Genomic DNA, 17325 nt, shown 5'->3' with positions numbered 1-17325 from the left:
CAGTGGTACACATACTACACTTTGGGAAACACAGCTCTAACAATGAGGTTGCAAGCATGTACGTGAATGCAGAATTGGATCTGTAGTGTCTTTATTACTGACAAAGTTATTTGAGCCAAGAAAATATTTGAGGTGTAGAGTTTTAAATAAAAGGCTAGCAATCAACCACACCCTTACCTTTTACTTGTGAACTGAGCAAATTTGAAAAGTCATTGTGTCACAATAAACTTAGAACCTGAGTGTGGCATTTTCAGATTCCCTTTGCAGAACAGAATTGCATGCTACTATTCAGCTTTCAAAATTTTCAAATAATAATACCCATTATCAGCACTGTAATTATTTTGAAAATTTATTAACGCAAAGAGAGGTTCAGAAACCTTTCAGAAGTGAACACCGTTTCCCAATAGGTGTACTTTAGCTCTTTATTTGGAAAGCTTTTACTCACAGGGACCTTAAAATAAAACTAATTACACTGGTTTCTTGGAATACTGCTGAATTTGCATTTGTTTTCAAATGTCCTGACCTTTAAGATTGTTTGTTTGTTTCTTTGTTTGTTTTATATAGTAAAACCAGCGCCACTAGAAATAAAACCTCTGCCAGAATGGGAAGAATTACAAGCCCCTGTTAGATCTCCTATCACCAGAAGTTTTGCACGAGAGTAAGTCTTTTAGCTTTTCCTTACTTTAGAATTTTTTTCTTTTACTGGAGCATTAATGAATATATTTGTGATCTTTTCTTTTTCAGTCTTTATAGCAGAGTGAAATTTTCTGTGTGTGTGTGTGTGTGTGTGAGTATATGTGTGTACATGCAGCCCTGTGTGTAAACGTGTGTCAGATGTATGCATGTATAACCAGAAAACTCAATCCTGGTTAACCTGACAATTAAGATTTTAAGCAATAATATACTTTTTTCTCTGTTTACCAGGAGTTTTAAAACATTCTAGTTTGACTGTTTGTAAAATAATTCCTGGTAATTAGCTCCTCCAGGTTTCCTATGTCTCCCAGACCGGATTCAGTTCATAGCACAACTTCCAGCAGTGACTCGCATGACAGTGAAGAGAATTATGTATCCATGAATCCAAATCAGTCCACTGAAGACCCAGTATGTAAAATCTACATCTTAACTACTCTTCCTGTGCAGTCCTTTTCAGTCATGAAAACAGAAATCCTTCTTCCAGTCAACAAGCTTTTCTTTATATTTTCTGCATTCAAACCAAAGCTTTTTCTCTTTCTAGAATTTTAGTTTTGTTTTAACATCATAGCAGTGACAAAGTTAAGAGTAGACTTGTTCAATAAAGACCAAGATTAATATGTCTATTACATATGTTGAGAGTAAGACATCCTGGAACTTAAGTGATTTAAAATATGTTATTTCCCAAAGTCTGTCTCTTCTTTTTTGTAATCTTTCTTCCTGAGTTACACATCAGTAAGTAGTAATTTTCAGTGGAAATAAGTAATGCTAGTATTCTCAAGTTACCACAGAGGCTTTTTGAAAAAGTACCGTTGCAAGTAAACATATTTGCAAGAAGTATGGAAGGAACAAAAAAGTCATAAGACATCTCCATTGATATTTCTTGTTTACGTTCTTCTAAAAAGATGTATATATGTATTATACTCCCTTAAAACAAAGAAATTAAAGCTTTTATAGATAACATAAAAGGTAATAATTATAATATTATATCTGTATTTTTCTTTAGATAGCGGTTTGTTCCTAGTATCCAAGAAAAGTTAGCAGCAAAATGCAAAAGTTAGCTGTGCATACATTATATGTAGGTGTTCACTGAAATGTAATATGAAGTGCTGCACGTTTTATCCAAAGAGAAGCAGAATTTGTAATAACATTTTAAAATAAAATGTTAGTATATTCTTAAATCAAAATATAGTTCAGCTCACCTGTGAACTTTGGGAAAGTTCATAATATCTGTAGCTGCATTTTTCAACTCTGGCCCGTATTAGCTGTTTTAAGTTAGTTATGTAGCACTCATTCACTTAATATATAAATGGTGCATAGATTCTTATTTAATAGGAATTAAAATACAAATATTAATAGTTCAAATCACTGTGCAAGTATTAACTGATTTTCGCAACAGCCCTGTGAAAGAGTTACTGGTAAGTATGCTGTGATAGATCCCATTTTACAGATAGAGAAACTGAGACACAGCGATTGTGAATTATCTTTAGCCATACAGCAAATTAGTAGCAAAATCAGAATTAGAAATGAGGTACTTATGTTTCCTTAGTGTGTTCAAGCCATTAGACCAAGATGCCACTTAAAATTTTTAATTTTAAAATTTAATGGCTGTGCCTACACGGTACTTTGCCCAGTGCTGCTGCCTGCAGAGCTATCCAAAATGAGCTCGGGAGTATGCGAATGGCACACTGTTTGCAGTCCCAAGAAGTTCATTTTGCATAGTTCTGATGGCAGCGGCGCTGGGCAGACTGCTGTGTAGACCCAGCCAATATGTTTAATTGCATACATAGAAGATGGCCCATTGCTCTCATAATTTTCTACCTTCTTACATCTCTAATTTTTCTAAATTATGGTACCGAATCTCTTTTGTTTTCTTTGTATCCTATTGTAGGACTTCAGGTTTTTGTTTTTAGTGGACATATCCTGCTTGTGTAATTGTGTGAAATATAGACCCTTTTCTACATAAAGAATAATATGCTTTTATGCATGCCAGAAGCAGTGATACAGACAATAACTTACATTTTTATAAATGAAATACAGTATATATTAAATATGAAATACAGTAAAGCCCTTTCAAAGCTGTTCGTAACATACAATGCAAATTCTCAGTTCCCAATATCTAAAAGTCTTAGATATTTTTGTTTGTCCATGTTATCACCTCCTGTTAAAGACATTGATGGTAACAGAATAAATTGTATAATGGAATTTAAAAAACAAAACAGAACAACTCCCTTCCCATTAACTCTGGGATTTTTCCCAGTGACCTTGAGATAGCTACAAAGTATTAGGGTGATGAAATACACTGATTTATATAGTTTTTGAAAACTGTTAACTGCTTTAACTATAACTATAACTTAAAAAGGGTCCATAATGCTCACATAATTTCTGTCATTGACTTTACTGCATCTTGTTCCCATATGTCATACTTCTGCTTAATTTAGTTAAATGAGCAGTATTCCACATTTTCTTTCAAATTGCTGTCAGCCTTACCCTGTCTTTCCTTCTGCCTTGCTCTTCATTTTTTGCTGACTGCTGCCCTCTGTCTTCCTTTTTTTCTTTATCTTTTAGAGAAGAGTCCTTCTATTGTACTGTTCCTATAACACCTGTTAAGAGGGAGGGATCAGGCTGGGAGAGGACAGAGGAGGTGAGGTGGTAAAAATCTGGGCTAATTGAAAACTAGGTTTATGCAATATAATTTAGGCAGTCCTGTCTACATTTTCGTGAGTTAGATTAAAGTTTTAGTTTTATCAACTGAATAATTCTTATAGCGTTTCAGAGTACTATTACAGTTTTTGAATAGAATGCAAAAGCTTTTATTTTTCAAAACTTTACCAGTATTGTAAGTTTTTATCAAATGACTATTAATAATAATAGTGATATACCAAAATTTTTATTTAAGTAATGTTAAACTTGAGACAGACAGTGCCAATCATCAGAAAATCCATATACTATCCTTAGCTCATTTTTGCATAGGAATTAGACACAGTCTTTCTGGAGTGTCTGTCTGAAGCTTGATATTTTTCCCTCATCTTCTATTCTGTGTCCCAAGATCAGCATTAGTTAAACTTTTTTTTTTCTTTCAAAATATTGTTTATTAAGAACAGGCTATAAAATATGCTTTATTTATCAGACTTGAAGTTCCCCTTACTGAGATACCAAATCTTGACTGTTTAGATAACATTTAATAGACAAAATAGAATGTTAGAGTGTTCATTGTTGCTGACTTGATCATTTTTATTGTAATTGCAGGTTTTGTTTGGTAGCAACAGTCTTGATGGAGGAAGTAGCCCTATGGTAAAACCCAAAGGAGATAAACAAGTAGAATATTTAGATCTGGATCTAGATTCTGGGAAATCTACTCCACCTCGCAAGGTAAACAAAATAACTGTTTTTAAAAAAAGTTGATCTGATGCACAAAACTGTGTTGCATGACAAATATGAATTGTTGCAAATTTAATATGGATTCTCCTACTTGGTGAAAGAAAATCAAACCAACAGCTTCATCCTGATTAGGTAGTAGGTGTCTAGAGTGGCCAGTAACAGAAGCAATATTGAAACCTTCTGGGAAAGCTATAACATATCTTAATGACAGGCATGATAAGAGATGTCAAATCCTTGATCAATCTTTGAGTGTTACACAGGTCTGCTATCACAGAATTGTCATGTAGTTTATCAGTATGGGAAATGCCTATGTCTACAACTTAAGTACACATAGAAAAGTTTTGGTTGAACTTTCAAAGAGTGCCCACTAGACCAAGTATTTTCTCTCTTCGGATTTCTTCCCAGGAATTCCAAATCTTACTATTTTATACAAACCTTATCTCCTATAACTGGATGCTAATATTAAGCAGGCTGTTTATATCAAAGGCCATGAGTGCAGAGAACTGAACTATATGACTTCTTGAGTTCCCTTCTGATCCCACCATTCTATGATTATATCTTGTCTGGTCCTTCTAACTCAGATTTGCCTCTTGCTCTCAACCCTCAATGGTACTTTTTCCAATATCAGCAAAATGTAAGCTGTTATACATGATCATCAGTGTTGCCTGCTGTCTAGCTGCAAAGTCCAAGTTTTTATCAGAGATGTATTTCAGTGATTTATTGTTCTGAGGCATAAGTGAGATTATGCTCAACAAAAACACATTCAGTATGTTGAGTAGAAGCAAAGTAAGCAGTACTCAGTAGGCACAGTATTTTTAAATACTTATTACACCTATAGCTTTTTTTGCAAATGAACTAGGCTTCATGTGATTGTAAATACATGTTAACATAACCTTTTTCTCACTTTCCCTTTTTCAGAAAAAAAGTAGTGGGTCAGGGAGCAGTGTGGCAGATGAACGAGTGGATTATGTTGTAGTTGATCAACAGAAAACACTAGCATTGAAGAGCACACGAGAAGCATGGACTGATGGAAGGCAGTCTACGGAATCTGAAACCCCAACTAAAAGTGTTAAATGAAAATTTGGCTAGTCCTCAACAAACAAAAGAAGTGTCATGTATCACAATGAATTTGAATTAAATACAGAGCCGTAATGACCATGTTGCTTGACTGAACAGTGCTTGGCAATTCACTGGTGTGTAGCTTCCTGAATGAATAGCTGCAAGTCAAAGAACACTTTAAAATAAACAAATCTAAATCAGACCATGTTTTAAGTACATCAAAGAAATCTTAAGTTCCGAAATTGTGCCCTGTGGTCTCTGGATAATTCATAAATGTAAATAATGTGTAAAAACACTATTGCTTGGCTTCCAGAAAAACCTTTGTTCTTCATTTAACACATTTGTAGTATTACTGTTGTTTATGCACTTTTCCAGTTAAACTGTTGGTTCAGGTATTCTCAGTTAATGAACTTTATTAATGCTGAGTTCATTTTAAGAATTTTTTTCTTACACTACTTATACATTACAATTCTAGGTTAATTAAGCTACATGTAGATATGGAAATTAATGTTTGAACTTCATTTTAACAACTTAAAAATGATTTAGAAGAAGTAGTGTCACAAGTCAGTAATCTACTTGAAATGTCAAGAGATAAACCTTAGTTACATACTGTTTTTATATTTAATACATGCAAAGAATATTTGGAAGTCTACAGGTTACCTTCCTAACAAAAATTGCTGTGAGTTAATAATAATGAACTATTTTGGTTTTAGGATCTAGCATTCTGGCTTAAACATTAGTTTTTAGTGGTGGAATGTCTATTGTAATTTTATTAATGACAGTGTTCTGTGTTCATTGGGTGAAGATTCTGCAGGGTGGGATCTTACACTTTTAAAGACTGAACAATTAATTGTCAAGTAAACCTGCAAACCATAGATGGCATGCAGTAATGTTGTGATCTCACACTTATGAATAAGTAGTAACCTTGATATTCTTTACAGAAGGTAGAATATATAAATAATCAGGTACGTACCAAGCACTGTTGTGCTAATACACTGATCAGGTTTAGACAATGAACTTAGTTTTATATTTCTTAAAGTCCTAATGTTGGTTTTCAGTTTGAAATTAATGGGACAGTTTGTTGTTCACTGTTTTTAGTACTAGCACGATACTGTGATTTTGAATTAGTAATTCAAATGGAAATACAATGTTTAGACACTATAGTGCCCTTCCTAGATCTTCATTTTACTTAATCTCCTGCTTGGCCTTATATTTAGATCCCTATGCAACTGATATTTTATATCTTTAAAAAAAAAAAAAAAAAAAAAAAAAGATAGATATTATACCTAAGTGATCCTCTTGTTGCTTTTTCCTGGTACAGGAGTTAAAGGTTTGTGTGCTGTGATCCTTTTCATTCACTATCCCAAGTCCTCAAACACTCTGCCTTGGTTTAGAAACATAATTTAGCTGCCAGGAAGAAAACAGATTTTCTCCAAATACATAAGTGACTTAAATTTATTAATTATGTCTGATTGAAAATTTACTAACACTTTTTTACACAGATGCGTTTAAATAAATTATCTCTTTTTGTCCAGACCTTTTAAACGTTGAATGAGTGTATCCATTTGTTAGTCTTATCTGCCATGCTAGCCTTAGTACTGTCTAATTTACCACTATAAATTTCCCAGCCTACAGTATGTAAACTGTTGTTTTTAACAAGGGTTCATTTTAAAATAGTAGTAATTTGATGCTTTCAATGTTATTTTTAAAACATCCCACCCAATACAGTGCATTTTGAGGTGAATTTTAAATAAATCAAATTGTTCAATTTTGATGTGTAAACTCTGTCCAATGGAACTACAAAACAGTAAAAACTGATATATGGGAAAAATACTTAAATTACCAAATACACAATGGGAGCTGCCTGTTTGTAGGACAGGCAGTGTGTGAAGCACTCCTCCTCTCTCTTCCTCAGGCTTGCAGCATTTAGAACAGCGCATGTGGCCCATGCAGCTGGCTGCCTGTTAGCCGGTGGCCGGGTAATGTGCGGTCAGGTACCAGCTATGCCCTTGTTACCATCCGAGTCTTTAACTGCTAGAGCGCTGGTCTCCTTCGCAGCGGGCAGCCTGGGCAAGGCTGACAGATGTCCCAGGGTCCTAAACACCCGAGTCTTTTAGTGCTAGAGCAGGGAGCTCCTTTGCAGCGGGCAGCCAGGATTGACTGATGGGCGCCCCAGGAGTCTGCCCCGTGGAGGCGGCATGACTCTATGCTAGGCTCTTAGCACTCTCACCTATGGCCAGACTGTGGTAACCAAACGGTTAAAGTTCTTTTGATTGCGCCGGCTGTGTTGCAGTGACAAAGAGTAACAGCAGTCAGGCTTAGACCTTAACTAGTTACAAGTTTATTAAGCTACAGTTATAAGTGTGCAGTTACAAAAGGCTATTGTCTACTTCTTATATGCTAGCAGAGTACAGGTGTTTAACAGGTTACGTTACAATCCTCTACAACGACATCAATCTATAGAGCTCTAATTCTTTAACTGTGTAAACCAAAAGGAGACCTTAATGTGGGTACATCTTACCCTCCTTGCGTCTCTTGATACCAGCGCAGCCAAGCCAGGATCGGTCACTCAATTCCGCGGAAAGATGAATACGCGGTTGGGCGTCCCCAGTTGCAGACCTCGGAAGGCAATCACCTGACCCAACCAGCAGGTAGTTGGTGGGAATGCACTCAGAGTCAGTGTGCTGCTGGGCCCATCTTTATATCCCTTGGGTCGCATATTCTCTTTATCTATGGTGTCAGATTGTACTGGTCTGTCTTTTGTGACGCCAGTTTTTAGAAGGGCAATTCTTACTTAATTTGCACTTGTAAGACAGGAGATAAAGAATCTGGGAGTACAGGACATTCTTTTACAAGGGCGGAGATTTCTCTTCTGGGATAACTGTGTGGGTGCATCACTCCATTAATGCCAGCCAAGGGCAGTTCTCTGAGGCCCTTCGTTAACCGTTAGCCTGCTAGCCCTCTATCTGTGTTTTCACTTCCTCAGGGTCACGATGAGCCAGCACATCTGGGCCCCTTTAGGAAGGCGTCAAAGACTGTGCTGTTTAACTGCTGTTCAGTGCCCTGTGTGCTCTGAGGCACCTTACAGGGGAGGCAAAGGCTGGCCTGTAGTGGGGAGATTTTGTCTGGCTACACTGCCCTAACATCTGGGAGTGGGTAAGGGTGCAGGAGTAGAACAGGCCAGGGAACCTGGCTGAGGAAACTGCTGGGCTGGGAGCCACCCAGGTAAGCACATCCAGGTCCCAACACCACTTCTGCCCCAGGTCACAACACTTGCCCAGACCCTGAACCCGCCTCCCATACCCTTCCTCCAGGTTAGAATCCTCCTTGTATCCATATTTCCACTGGAACCTTCCCCCCGCCTTCTGCACCCCAGTCTCCTGCCCCAGGTCACAACACTTCCCTTCACCCAAATTCCCTCACAGATCCCACACTCTCTCCTTCATGCCAATGCTTTCTGCAACCAGCCTCCAACCCAGACCCCACACCTCCTCCATTAATATAATGGACAAGTGTGGCCCTTAATTACTTACCAAATACTTGGAGTGCCCCACCCCGCACCAAAAATTATTGCCTACCCCTGCTTTAGACATTTTAGACCCTGCCTTATTTTGGCAGAGTTTTTAAAAGTATGTATTGGTCTGTTACAGAATAAAGAGACACACACAAATCAAAAGGAAATTCATGCACATTTAAAACATTTGTCATTCCTAGTGTACTAAGAAGCTGACTTCAAAATTGCTTATATTTCAGTGTTATCAAAGATCATCATTCAACAGTTTTTCTGTTAAGTATTAATGGCCATGCATTCACAAACTGTTGCTTATTAAGTGTGTTTCCTCACAAGCTGTTGAAATGTGCAAACCACAAACTATAGTGTTCCTGCTATGTGAAAGGCCTAAAAGGTGACACTGACAGAAAAGGGTGGAGATGCAGAAGTATTCCCACAAGTATATTCCAGCTCTCTACAGAAATATATTTTGTACCAATACTTTAAATTTAGCTTTTTTCTCATCATGTATGGCAATTTTGGCAATGCCACACAAGTGGCTTATGAACCATATCAGAGTCTTGCCAATTTAATCATGTAATTCGGATTTCATTGCTCCATTTAGCTAAATGGGAGCCACCAGCAAATCTAAAGCATTCATGCTGCATTATGGGCTAAGTGAGATTTTTCTTGTGATTAAATTAAGGTTAGCTATTTCTGATTGCAACAGTCCATTGTGTTGAAAGTATTTCTGGCTCTACGTCGAACCAACAATGGTTAGTTTTACACTGCGATCTTACAAGATTATCCTAAAATAATATCAGTCCACAGACAAATTTTCTGTTCCCCTTTTTATCATTAAAACTGTGCAATGAAAAGCCGAATGATAGTCACTTCTCCATAACAAAAAAAAAAAAAAAAAAAAAAGTTGGGGGAATAGAGTTTTTGGGGAAAAAAGGTTTTCAAGGCTTTTATAGTCTTAAAATTAATTTGTTCGGATTTTTCCCCCTTAAAATGAGAGCAACTAGTTAGCATCATAACATTTAGTAAGGTATGAAGAATACCCTCAGTGCTTCCCTTTGCTCCGTGGTTCCAGGTTATGGCATGAAACACTTTTCTAAGGGTTTAAGTGAGTTCTGAAAAGTGCGCGTTTTTGTCTATCCAACAGTTACACCCTCTGCAGAAAATCCTTTTAATTAGCCTATATGCCATCTGTGCCATGTCTATACTTGCCCCTTACTTTGAAGGGGGCATGGTAATCAGCCTGATGGGAGATTACTAAAGACGTGCTGCAATGAGTATGCAGCACGTCATTAGGCTAATTCTCCCCCACGGCAACTTCGAAGCGTCAAACTTCAGAGTGCCAGCATGCCATGTAGCTGCAGGCTAATTATCCCCAGCGGCAAGTACGCTGGCACTTCGAAGATTGACACTTTGAAGTTGCCATGGGGGAGAATTAGCTTCATGAAGTGCTTCATATTCACTGCAGCACGTCATTAGTAATCTCCCATCAGACTGATTACCATGCCCCTTTTGAAGTAGGAGACAAGTGTAGACATGGCCAATAAGAAGCAAAGTATCTCTAGGTATTGGGCTCAGCCTATTAACGGCCAAAGGATGAGACCCAATAATAACAAAGGACAAAAGTTTGAGATATATTGATGAATTTACTCGACACCCCACAATCTGTTTATATGATTCAGCATTTCTGAGGAGGTTTCACAATAGCAGAAACAGGATGACAGCAGGTGAGGTGGGACATGGGATTAGCTGAGAAGCGTGCCATCAGATGAAAGGATAAAATACTTCTGTTTGCAGTGTACAACACTTTGCATTTCTCCTTTAAAGAAAATTTCTATAAGCATAACTGTCAAGATTTCATTTGGGAATTTGCTGACAGATGTATCAGATTAATTTAAATTAGCTGACAAGAATTTATCACCTATCCTTTTTCAGATTACGTGCATTTGGTTGATTCTTTGTTTTCCAGGTATTTAAAATGATTTTTGCAATGAAATGTGTATGCCCAAGAGATAATAAACTAAAAGCACTTTGGTAAATTCAAATTCAGCTAGTATTTGTTATGCTATACCTGACAGCCAACAGATTTTCCTGTTTCTAAACAGAGCATTAGCCAGTGCCTTTCCTTTTCTATTAAAAACAAAAAAGAAAATGTTATAAAACCAGATTTAATAGAATAAATAATTGGTTTTAGCTTAGTGGGAAAAATTTCTCTTACTGAGTATAAAATGTGGGCATCAAAGGAACTATGAGCACAAAATCTTAGAATACTAGACCTGGAAGGGACCTCGAGAGATCAAGTCCAGCCCCCTGCACTCATGGCAGGACCAAGCACTACCTAGATCATCCCTGGCGCATGTTTTTCTAACCTGCTCTTAAAAAAATCTTCCCTGATGGAGATTCCACAACCTCCCTATGCAATTTTTTTCAGGTTTTAACTACTCTGATAAGGGCTACGAATACACTTGGGCAAAACTTCAAAATGGCCATCCTAATGGCCAAATTGGAGAATACTAATGAGACTCTGAAATGACTATTCAGCTCCTCATTAGCATGCCACCAGCCACAGAACTTTGAAAGTGTTGTGTTTTGCTCATGTGCAGCTTGTCTACCTGGGGGGGTCCTTTTAGCGAAAGGACCCTGCAAATGCCGAAATCCCCTTATTCAGCTGATAGAAATAAGGGGATTTCGACGTTTGCAGGGTCCTTTCGAAAAGGACCCCTGTGTAAATGAGCCGCATGCAATTGAAATGCAGCACTTCTGAAGTGCTGCAGCCAGTGGTATGCTTATGAGGCGCAGAATATGCTTTTCAGCACCTCATTAGTATTCTCCCATTTGGCCATTAGCATGGCCATTTTGAAGTTTTGCCCAAGTGTGGACATGCCCAAGAAGTTTTTCCTGATGTCCACCCTCAGCCTTCCTTGCTGCAATTTATGCCCATTGTTGCTTGTTCTGTCATCAGAGGTTAAGTAGAATGCATACAAAATGGGAAGGGACTCCCTTGGAGAGGGCACTGCAGAAAGAGATGTAAGGTTCATACTGAACCACAAGCTGAATATGAGTCAATAGTGTAATGCTGCTGTTAAAAAAAACAAACAAATCTGGGATGCACGAACAGGAGTTTTATGAACAAGAGATGAAAAGTCATTCTTCTGCTCTACTCTGTTGATTAGGTCTCAACTGGACCACAGTTTAGAGTTCTGGACCCACATTTTAAGATAAATGTAGGCTGTCTCTACTATGCCCCCTTTGAAGAAGGGGGCAAGTGTAATCAGCCTGGTCGTAGAATACTAATGAAGTACTGCGATGAATATGTAGCATTTCAATAGGCTAATTCTCCCCGTGACAGCTTCCAAGTGCTGGCATGCCACGTAGCTGCGGGTGTTTTGCGTTAAGGCACTTCAAAGTAGCACAGGGACTTTGAAGTACCTGCAGCTACTCAGCATGCCAGCACTTGGAAGCTGCCACAGGGAGAATTAGCCTAATGCAGTGCTGCACATTCATCACAGCACTTCATTAGTATTCTCTGATCAGGCTGATTACTATGCCCCCTTCAAAGAAGGGGGCCAGTGTAGACATAGCCGTAGAGAAATTGGAGAGGGTCCAGAGAAGAGCAATTAAAACTATTAAAGTTTGTTTATAAGAAAGTGCAGACTATAGTCTCTGTATATCACATCTACTGCTTCCCCTTTATCCACAAAGCTTGTGATCCTATTACAGAAAGCCATCAGGTTTGCTAAACATGATTTGTTCTTGACAAATCCATGCTGACTCTTACTTATCACCTTGTCTTCCAGATGTTTGCAAATGCATTCCTTAATTATTAGCTCCATTATTTTTCCTGGGACAGAGGTTTAAGCTGATTGTAGTCTGTGGTTTCCTAAGTGATCCTTATTTCCCATTTTTATAGATGGGCACTATATTTGCCCTTTTCAAGTCTTCTGGAATCTTCCCCCGTCTTCCATGACCTTTCAAAGATGATAGGTAAAGGCTCAGCTACCCCCTCAATCAGCTCCTTGAGTATTCTAGGATGAAGTTCTTCAGGCCCTGGTGACTTTGAGACATCTAACTTTTTCTCAGAAATTTTTAAATTGCTCTTAATTTGAGAAATGACTTCATTTTCTTGAGGAATTCTCTATGCTTGATGTCCACTCACTACCAAGCTTCTTGGTGAAAACTGAAAAACAAAGAGGTCATTCAGCACCCCTGCCATTTTCCCATTTTCTGTTACTGTTTTTCCCTCTTCATTGAGTAATGGTCCTCCCCATCTTTTGATCTTCATCTTGCATCTAGTATATTTGAAGAATGTTTCTTGTTACCTTTTATGTTGCTAGTTTGCTCTTGTTTTGTGACTTTACCTTTCTTATTTCACCCCTACATACTTGGTCTTATTCATCCTTTGAAATTGGACTTTGTTTCCACTTTTTGTAGGACTCCTTTTTGATCTCATTTAAGATCTCTTGGATAAGCCAGGGTGGTCTCTTGCCATACTCCCTGGCTACCGTTACACTAGTGAGTTTTGTCAACAAAACCAGTGAAATGTCCACACACAAAATGCATTTTGTTGACAGTTTTGATTGGTAGCATTTTACCACTCAGCCACGAGGCATAACACTGCTGTTGACAGATTCTGTTGACAAAAAGCTGCATGTATCCTCTGGAAACGCCTTCCCTAGACACAGGGCATCCAGGACAATGGACAACCCTGTCTGCTGTGTTGCTGGGTGCCTGTTTTATCGAGAGAGCAGCAGGGCAGTCCGGCCACTCTGTCGACAGAGCTGTGTGCTCTTCTGATTGGCTTTTGTGTGTGGCTGCACTCTGTTGACATAAGGTTTTGGGAAATCTCTTCGGACAGTGACTTGTATCGACAGGGCACTGTAATGTAACCATAGCCAATCCTATGTTTTCTACACAGTGTAATAATTTGTTCTTGCCCTCTTAATAACGTCTCTTCAAAAAAAAACTGCTAACTGTCTTCAGTTGATTTTCCTTTGTGTTGGTTCCCATGGAACCTTAACTACCAGCTCTCACAGTCTGCAGTGTAATGTCTGTCAAATTTAACTTTCCAGTGAACTTTCATAATTTTTACCTACAACAGCGGTTCCCAACCTATGGTCCACAGACTGCTGGGGGTCCACGAGGGCTTAGCAGGGGGTCCATGAAAAAATAAAGATAAAAATGATCATAAAAAATAAGTTTTAAATAAATTGCAAAGTTACAATCTATTTTTTTAAATTAAGTATCTTCCAATAATGTTATTAATTGCTGTCCAACAAAATCTATGTTATAGTTTCCTTTTTCACTTAATGAAGTGTACATAGTGGCTAGAATTGGCTTTGATGGGGTGTGCAAATGGTTTGGGCAAGTGATTGGGGGTCTGCACTAGTGAAAACATTGGGATCCACTGACCTACAGCCAATCAGCACATTTTCTGGATATCTGTATAAGGGTATTTAATAGCAACATCAGTATTATCTCAGCCCTTCCCAGGAAAATTCTACCAGCAAAACAAATAATAAATGAGAACATGCACAGCCAGCTTGGAAAGACCTATTAAAGTTGAACATTGTTATGTGAAAGGTTTTAAAATATGCTGTTTTAGGCTTTTTTCTATCTGCCTTTCGGTGATGCGTGTGGGTGAGGAGGAAAAGTGCAGTGTAATGCCATGTATCCAGGAGCCTTGGTTGCTCTTTGTAATATTATACTGAAAGCCAGACCCCTGCCACAGAAGAAACATAATATCAAATTGAATCATATTTCTCTGGGTAACTACTGCTTTTACAAATGATTTTACATTTTGAAATAAAGTTTCTTGGTTCCAAAACAAGAGGACTGTATAAAGACTTAACATTTTCTCTAAAATATTGTACTGAAACCCATGTTTTGATGTTCAAGCTATTTTAGAAGCTTATCTACAGACAAGGGTGCTGATTTTTAAAATATAGAGCATTTATTCTTGAAAAAATTTTAAGTGTGGCCAAAAGTTGCTGTGTGTTTCTACTTCTACTCAAATCAGCAAAATGGGGGGCATTAATATAAATGTCCTATTTTTACTTATTTGATACAAAATTTCCAGCACTTACTGATTTTGAAAGTCAATAGGTTCCTAAATTATGTAGCCTTTTCTTTATACTTTTATGGGCAGTATCATTTAGAGACAATTGGCTCTTGGTTCCCTAGCCCATAGTTATGTTGGGATAGCCACATGACTAGAAACGTATACCCTGTGTCTATATGAGCCCCTTCATTTTGAAAGGGGCATGTTAATGTACGGGTTTGAAAGATGCTAATGAGGTGCTGCCATGAATATACAGAGCCTCATTAGCATAATGGCAGCTGCGGCAGTTTGAAAGTACGGCTTTTGAATCGTGCGCCACCCGTGGAGACAGGGTCCTTCCAAAAGGACACCCCAGTTTTCAAAAGCCCCTTCTTCCTATGTGGTGTTAGGAAGAAGGGGCTTTCAAAAACTGAGGGGTCCATTTGGAAGGTCCCTGTCTCCACAGGGGCGTGAAATTCGAAAGCTGCACTTTCAAATAGCCACAGCTGCCATTATGCTAATGAGGCACTGCATATTCGAGGCAGCGTCTCATTAGCATCTTTTGAACCTGCTTCTTAACATGCCCCTTCTGAAAGGAAGGGGCTTGGGTAGATCCACCAGAGCTGCACAACTGGAAACTTCTGGGATTTTTTCTTGCCTCCTGGTGCCAATGAAAGATGCTGAACTGACATCCTTGAGGTGAACTGCAAGCATACCCATGCTGCCCTGGTCTAGTGTTTCAAACCTGGTGAGAAAGTCATATAATCCTAGTATTTCCACTGAGACTTCCCACATGGTTACATATTAAGGCCATCATGGCCAGTTTACAAAAATGCAAGAGTATAATGTGCACGTACGAAGGCTCTGGTACATTTTCAAAATCAGTTTTTAAATAAGTTAGCAATTATAATATATTGACAGCAAAATGTTCAAACCAGCTGTCAGAGCTGCCTCCCCACTCTGACGCACAGAGTGCAGAAAGTGCAGTTGTTCAAAAATAAATAAATAAATACCTTGCCTGTAAAGGCTCTACTTAAAAAGCTCTCCCAGGTCACAGATTCTCCCATCCTGCGTTTGGTAGACTGCCACCACCCACGTGGAGAAAACTAACTTTAACCCAGGAAGACACACTTAGGATGTCTCCTTGTGGGGTACCCCAAGCTCTTAATCCTTCCCTCAGGAGAGATCTTAGAAACAAAGATATAATCTGATCGCTGACCTTTCAGTCTAAGGCATGAATATACACAGACTCCTCTCTAGGACACAGGGATCAAATCATTGCCTTGAGGGGAAAAAATGGTAATTCACAAAATGAAAGAAATCACTCAAACAACAGAGAATTATTTCCCTGGGAGTCATCTTAGAAGTTACAGAGTACAGGGGAAAGAAATCATTAACCAGAGCAATGCCACATCAAGTTCCAAAATAACTAAACATTACCCTTCTATTTACATATCTATGGCTGATCATAAGGTGACCAGGATATTTACTGGATTCATTCTAGCTGTTTAGGAGCAATCATTTCTCTCTGACCCCTCTGCATCAGCCACACAGACAAAAACCCCTCAGACTGCAATTGTTCTCAATTTAAAAGAATTTCTCTTCCTCCCATTGGCTTACCTGACGACGGCCTGGTGAGAATCCTCTGATAACCCTTTACACTGTAAAGTTTACAGGCATTCATTCATTACAGTATTGTACTCAAAGTTAGCTTCCTGAAATTATGGTTAGCTTTTAAATTGCACTGAAAGTTCTCTCTACAGTCGAAAAACATACTTTTTCTTTAGGAATGAAAGAAGGCTGAAATCCTATATCCACTTGATACTGGGAGCTGGGACTGTAAGGAAAACAAGAATTGAGACTCATGATAAAATCGTGAGTTGGCAACACTGCAGCCCAGTCCTGTTATGAGAGCACCACAAGACAGACTAGTATCTGTTGGTTGGTGATGAGCTCCCCCTTGTGTATATGGAAGGCAGTCCCTCACAAATTCCAGTAATCAAGCTCCTCAGATCATCCACAGCAGGCTCAGCTCATTGAACAGAACTGTTTGAGGTGAACCCAGTGACCAAAGCCAGAAGGAGCATCAATGATCTTCTAGAGAGTTGTATCCCATCTAACAAGAAAGAAGGTAAAAGTCTTTAAAAAAGTTTTACTTAATAGCAAAGGTAGAAGCAAAATTATCCAACTTGTTCTTTTAAAAAAGGATGGGATGAAATATGCTGTGGGGGCAGGGGTTAAAGGTATACTCACCTATTGTTATTTGTATTAGAGTGTAGGAGACTGAACCAGGGACCAGGAGCCCATGGTTCTAGGCATTGTACCTACACTTAGAGTACATCTGTCCTTACTGGAAGATTGACCCAGTCAGGGTCAATCTTCTGGGGTTCAGTTTTGCACATCCAGTGGAGATGCACTAAATCAAACCATTGGAGCTCAACAGTCAATCCTGATATTCTTCATTCTCGCGAGGAATAAGGGAGATCAACAGGGAGTTTCTCCCATAGACCTTCTGCTGTGAGAATAGCCTGGTAAATAGATCTTTAGATACATTTATTCCAGCTTCGCGATTACCGTAACTGAAACTATGCATCTAAGATCAATTTTTCAGGTTTAGTGTAGACCTGCCCATAAAAAAGACAACCCC

At 38.5% G+C, this 17325-nt stretch overlaps 1 protein-coding gene across 6 annotated transcripts in view; it reads left to right on the top strand.

The window, feature by feature from the left end:
* Positions 1 to 9901, top strand: part of GAB1 (GRB2 associated binding protein 1) — a 135976-nt gene extending 126075 nt beyond the window's left edge. For 4 of the 6 annotated variants that reach the window (XM_074993270.1, XM_074993267.1, XM_074993268.1 and 1 more), the window contains 4 exons: positions 565 to 658; positions 978 to 1101; positions 3940 to 4062; positions 4990 to 9901. In XM_074993270.1, coding sequence (XP_074849371.1) covers positions 565 to 658; positions 978 to 1101; positions 3940 to 4062; positions 4990 to 5148 — 500 coding nt within the window. In that variant the 3' untranslated portion in view covers positions 5149 to 9901. Of the gene's footprint in view, positions 1 to 564; positions 659 to 977; positions 1102 to 3258; positions 3335 to 3939; positions 4063 to 4989 lie in introns of all 6 variants that reach the window. The other 2 variants (XM_074993269.1, XM_074993265.1) reach the window with 1 other exon arrangement.
* The last annotated feature ends 7424 nt before the right edge of the window (positions 9902 to 17325 follow it).

This window comes from Carettochelys insculpta, chromosome 4 (genome assembly GCF_033958435.1).
Source record: "Carettochelys insculpta isolate YL-2023 chromosome 4, ASM3395843v1, whole genome shotgun sequence".
Classification (NCBI taxonomy): Eukaryota; Metazoa; Chordata; order Testudines; family Carettochelyidae; genus Carettochelys; species Carettochelys insculpta.
Note: the sequence above shows the minus strand (reverse complement) of the source record. Positions and strands in the feature narration are given on the sequence as shown.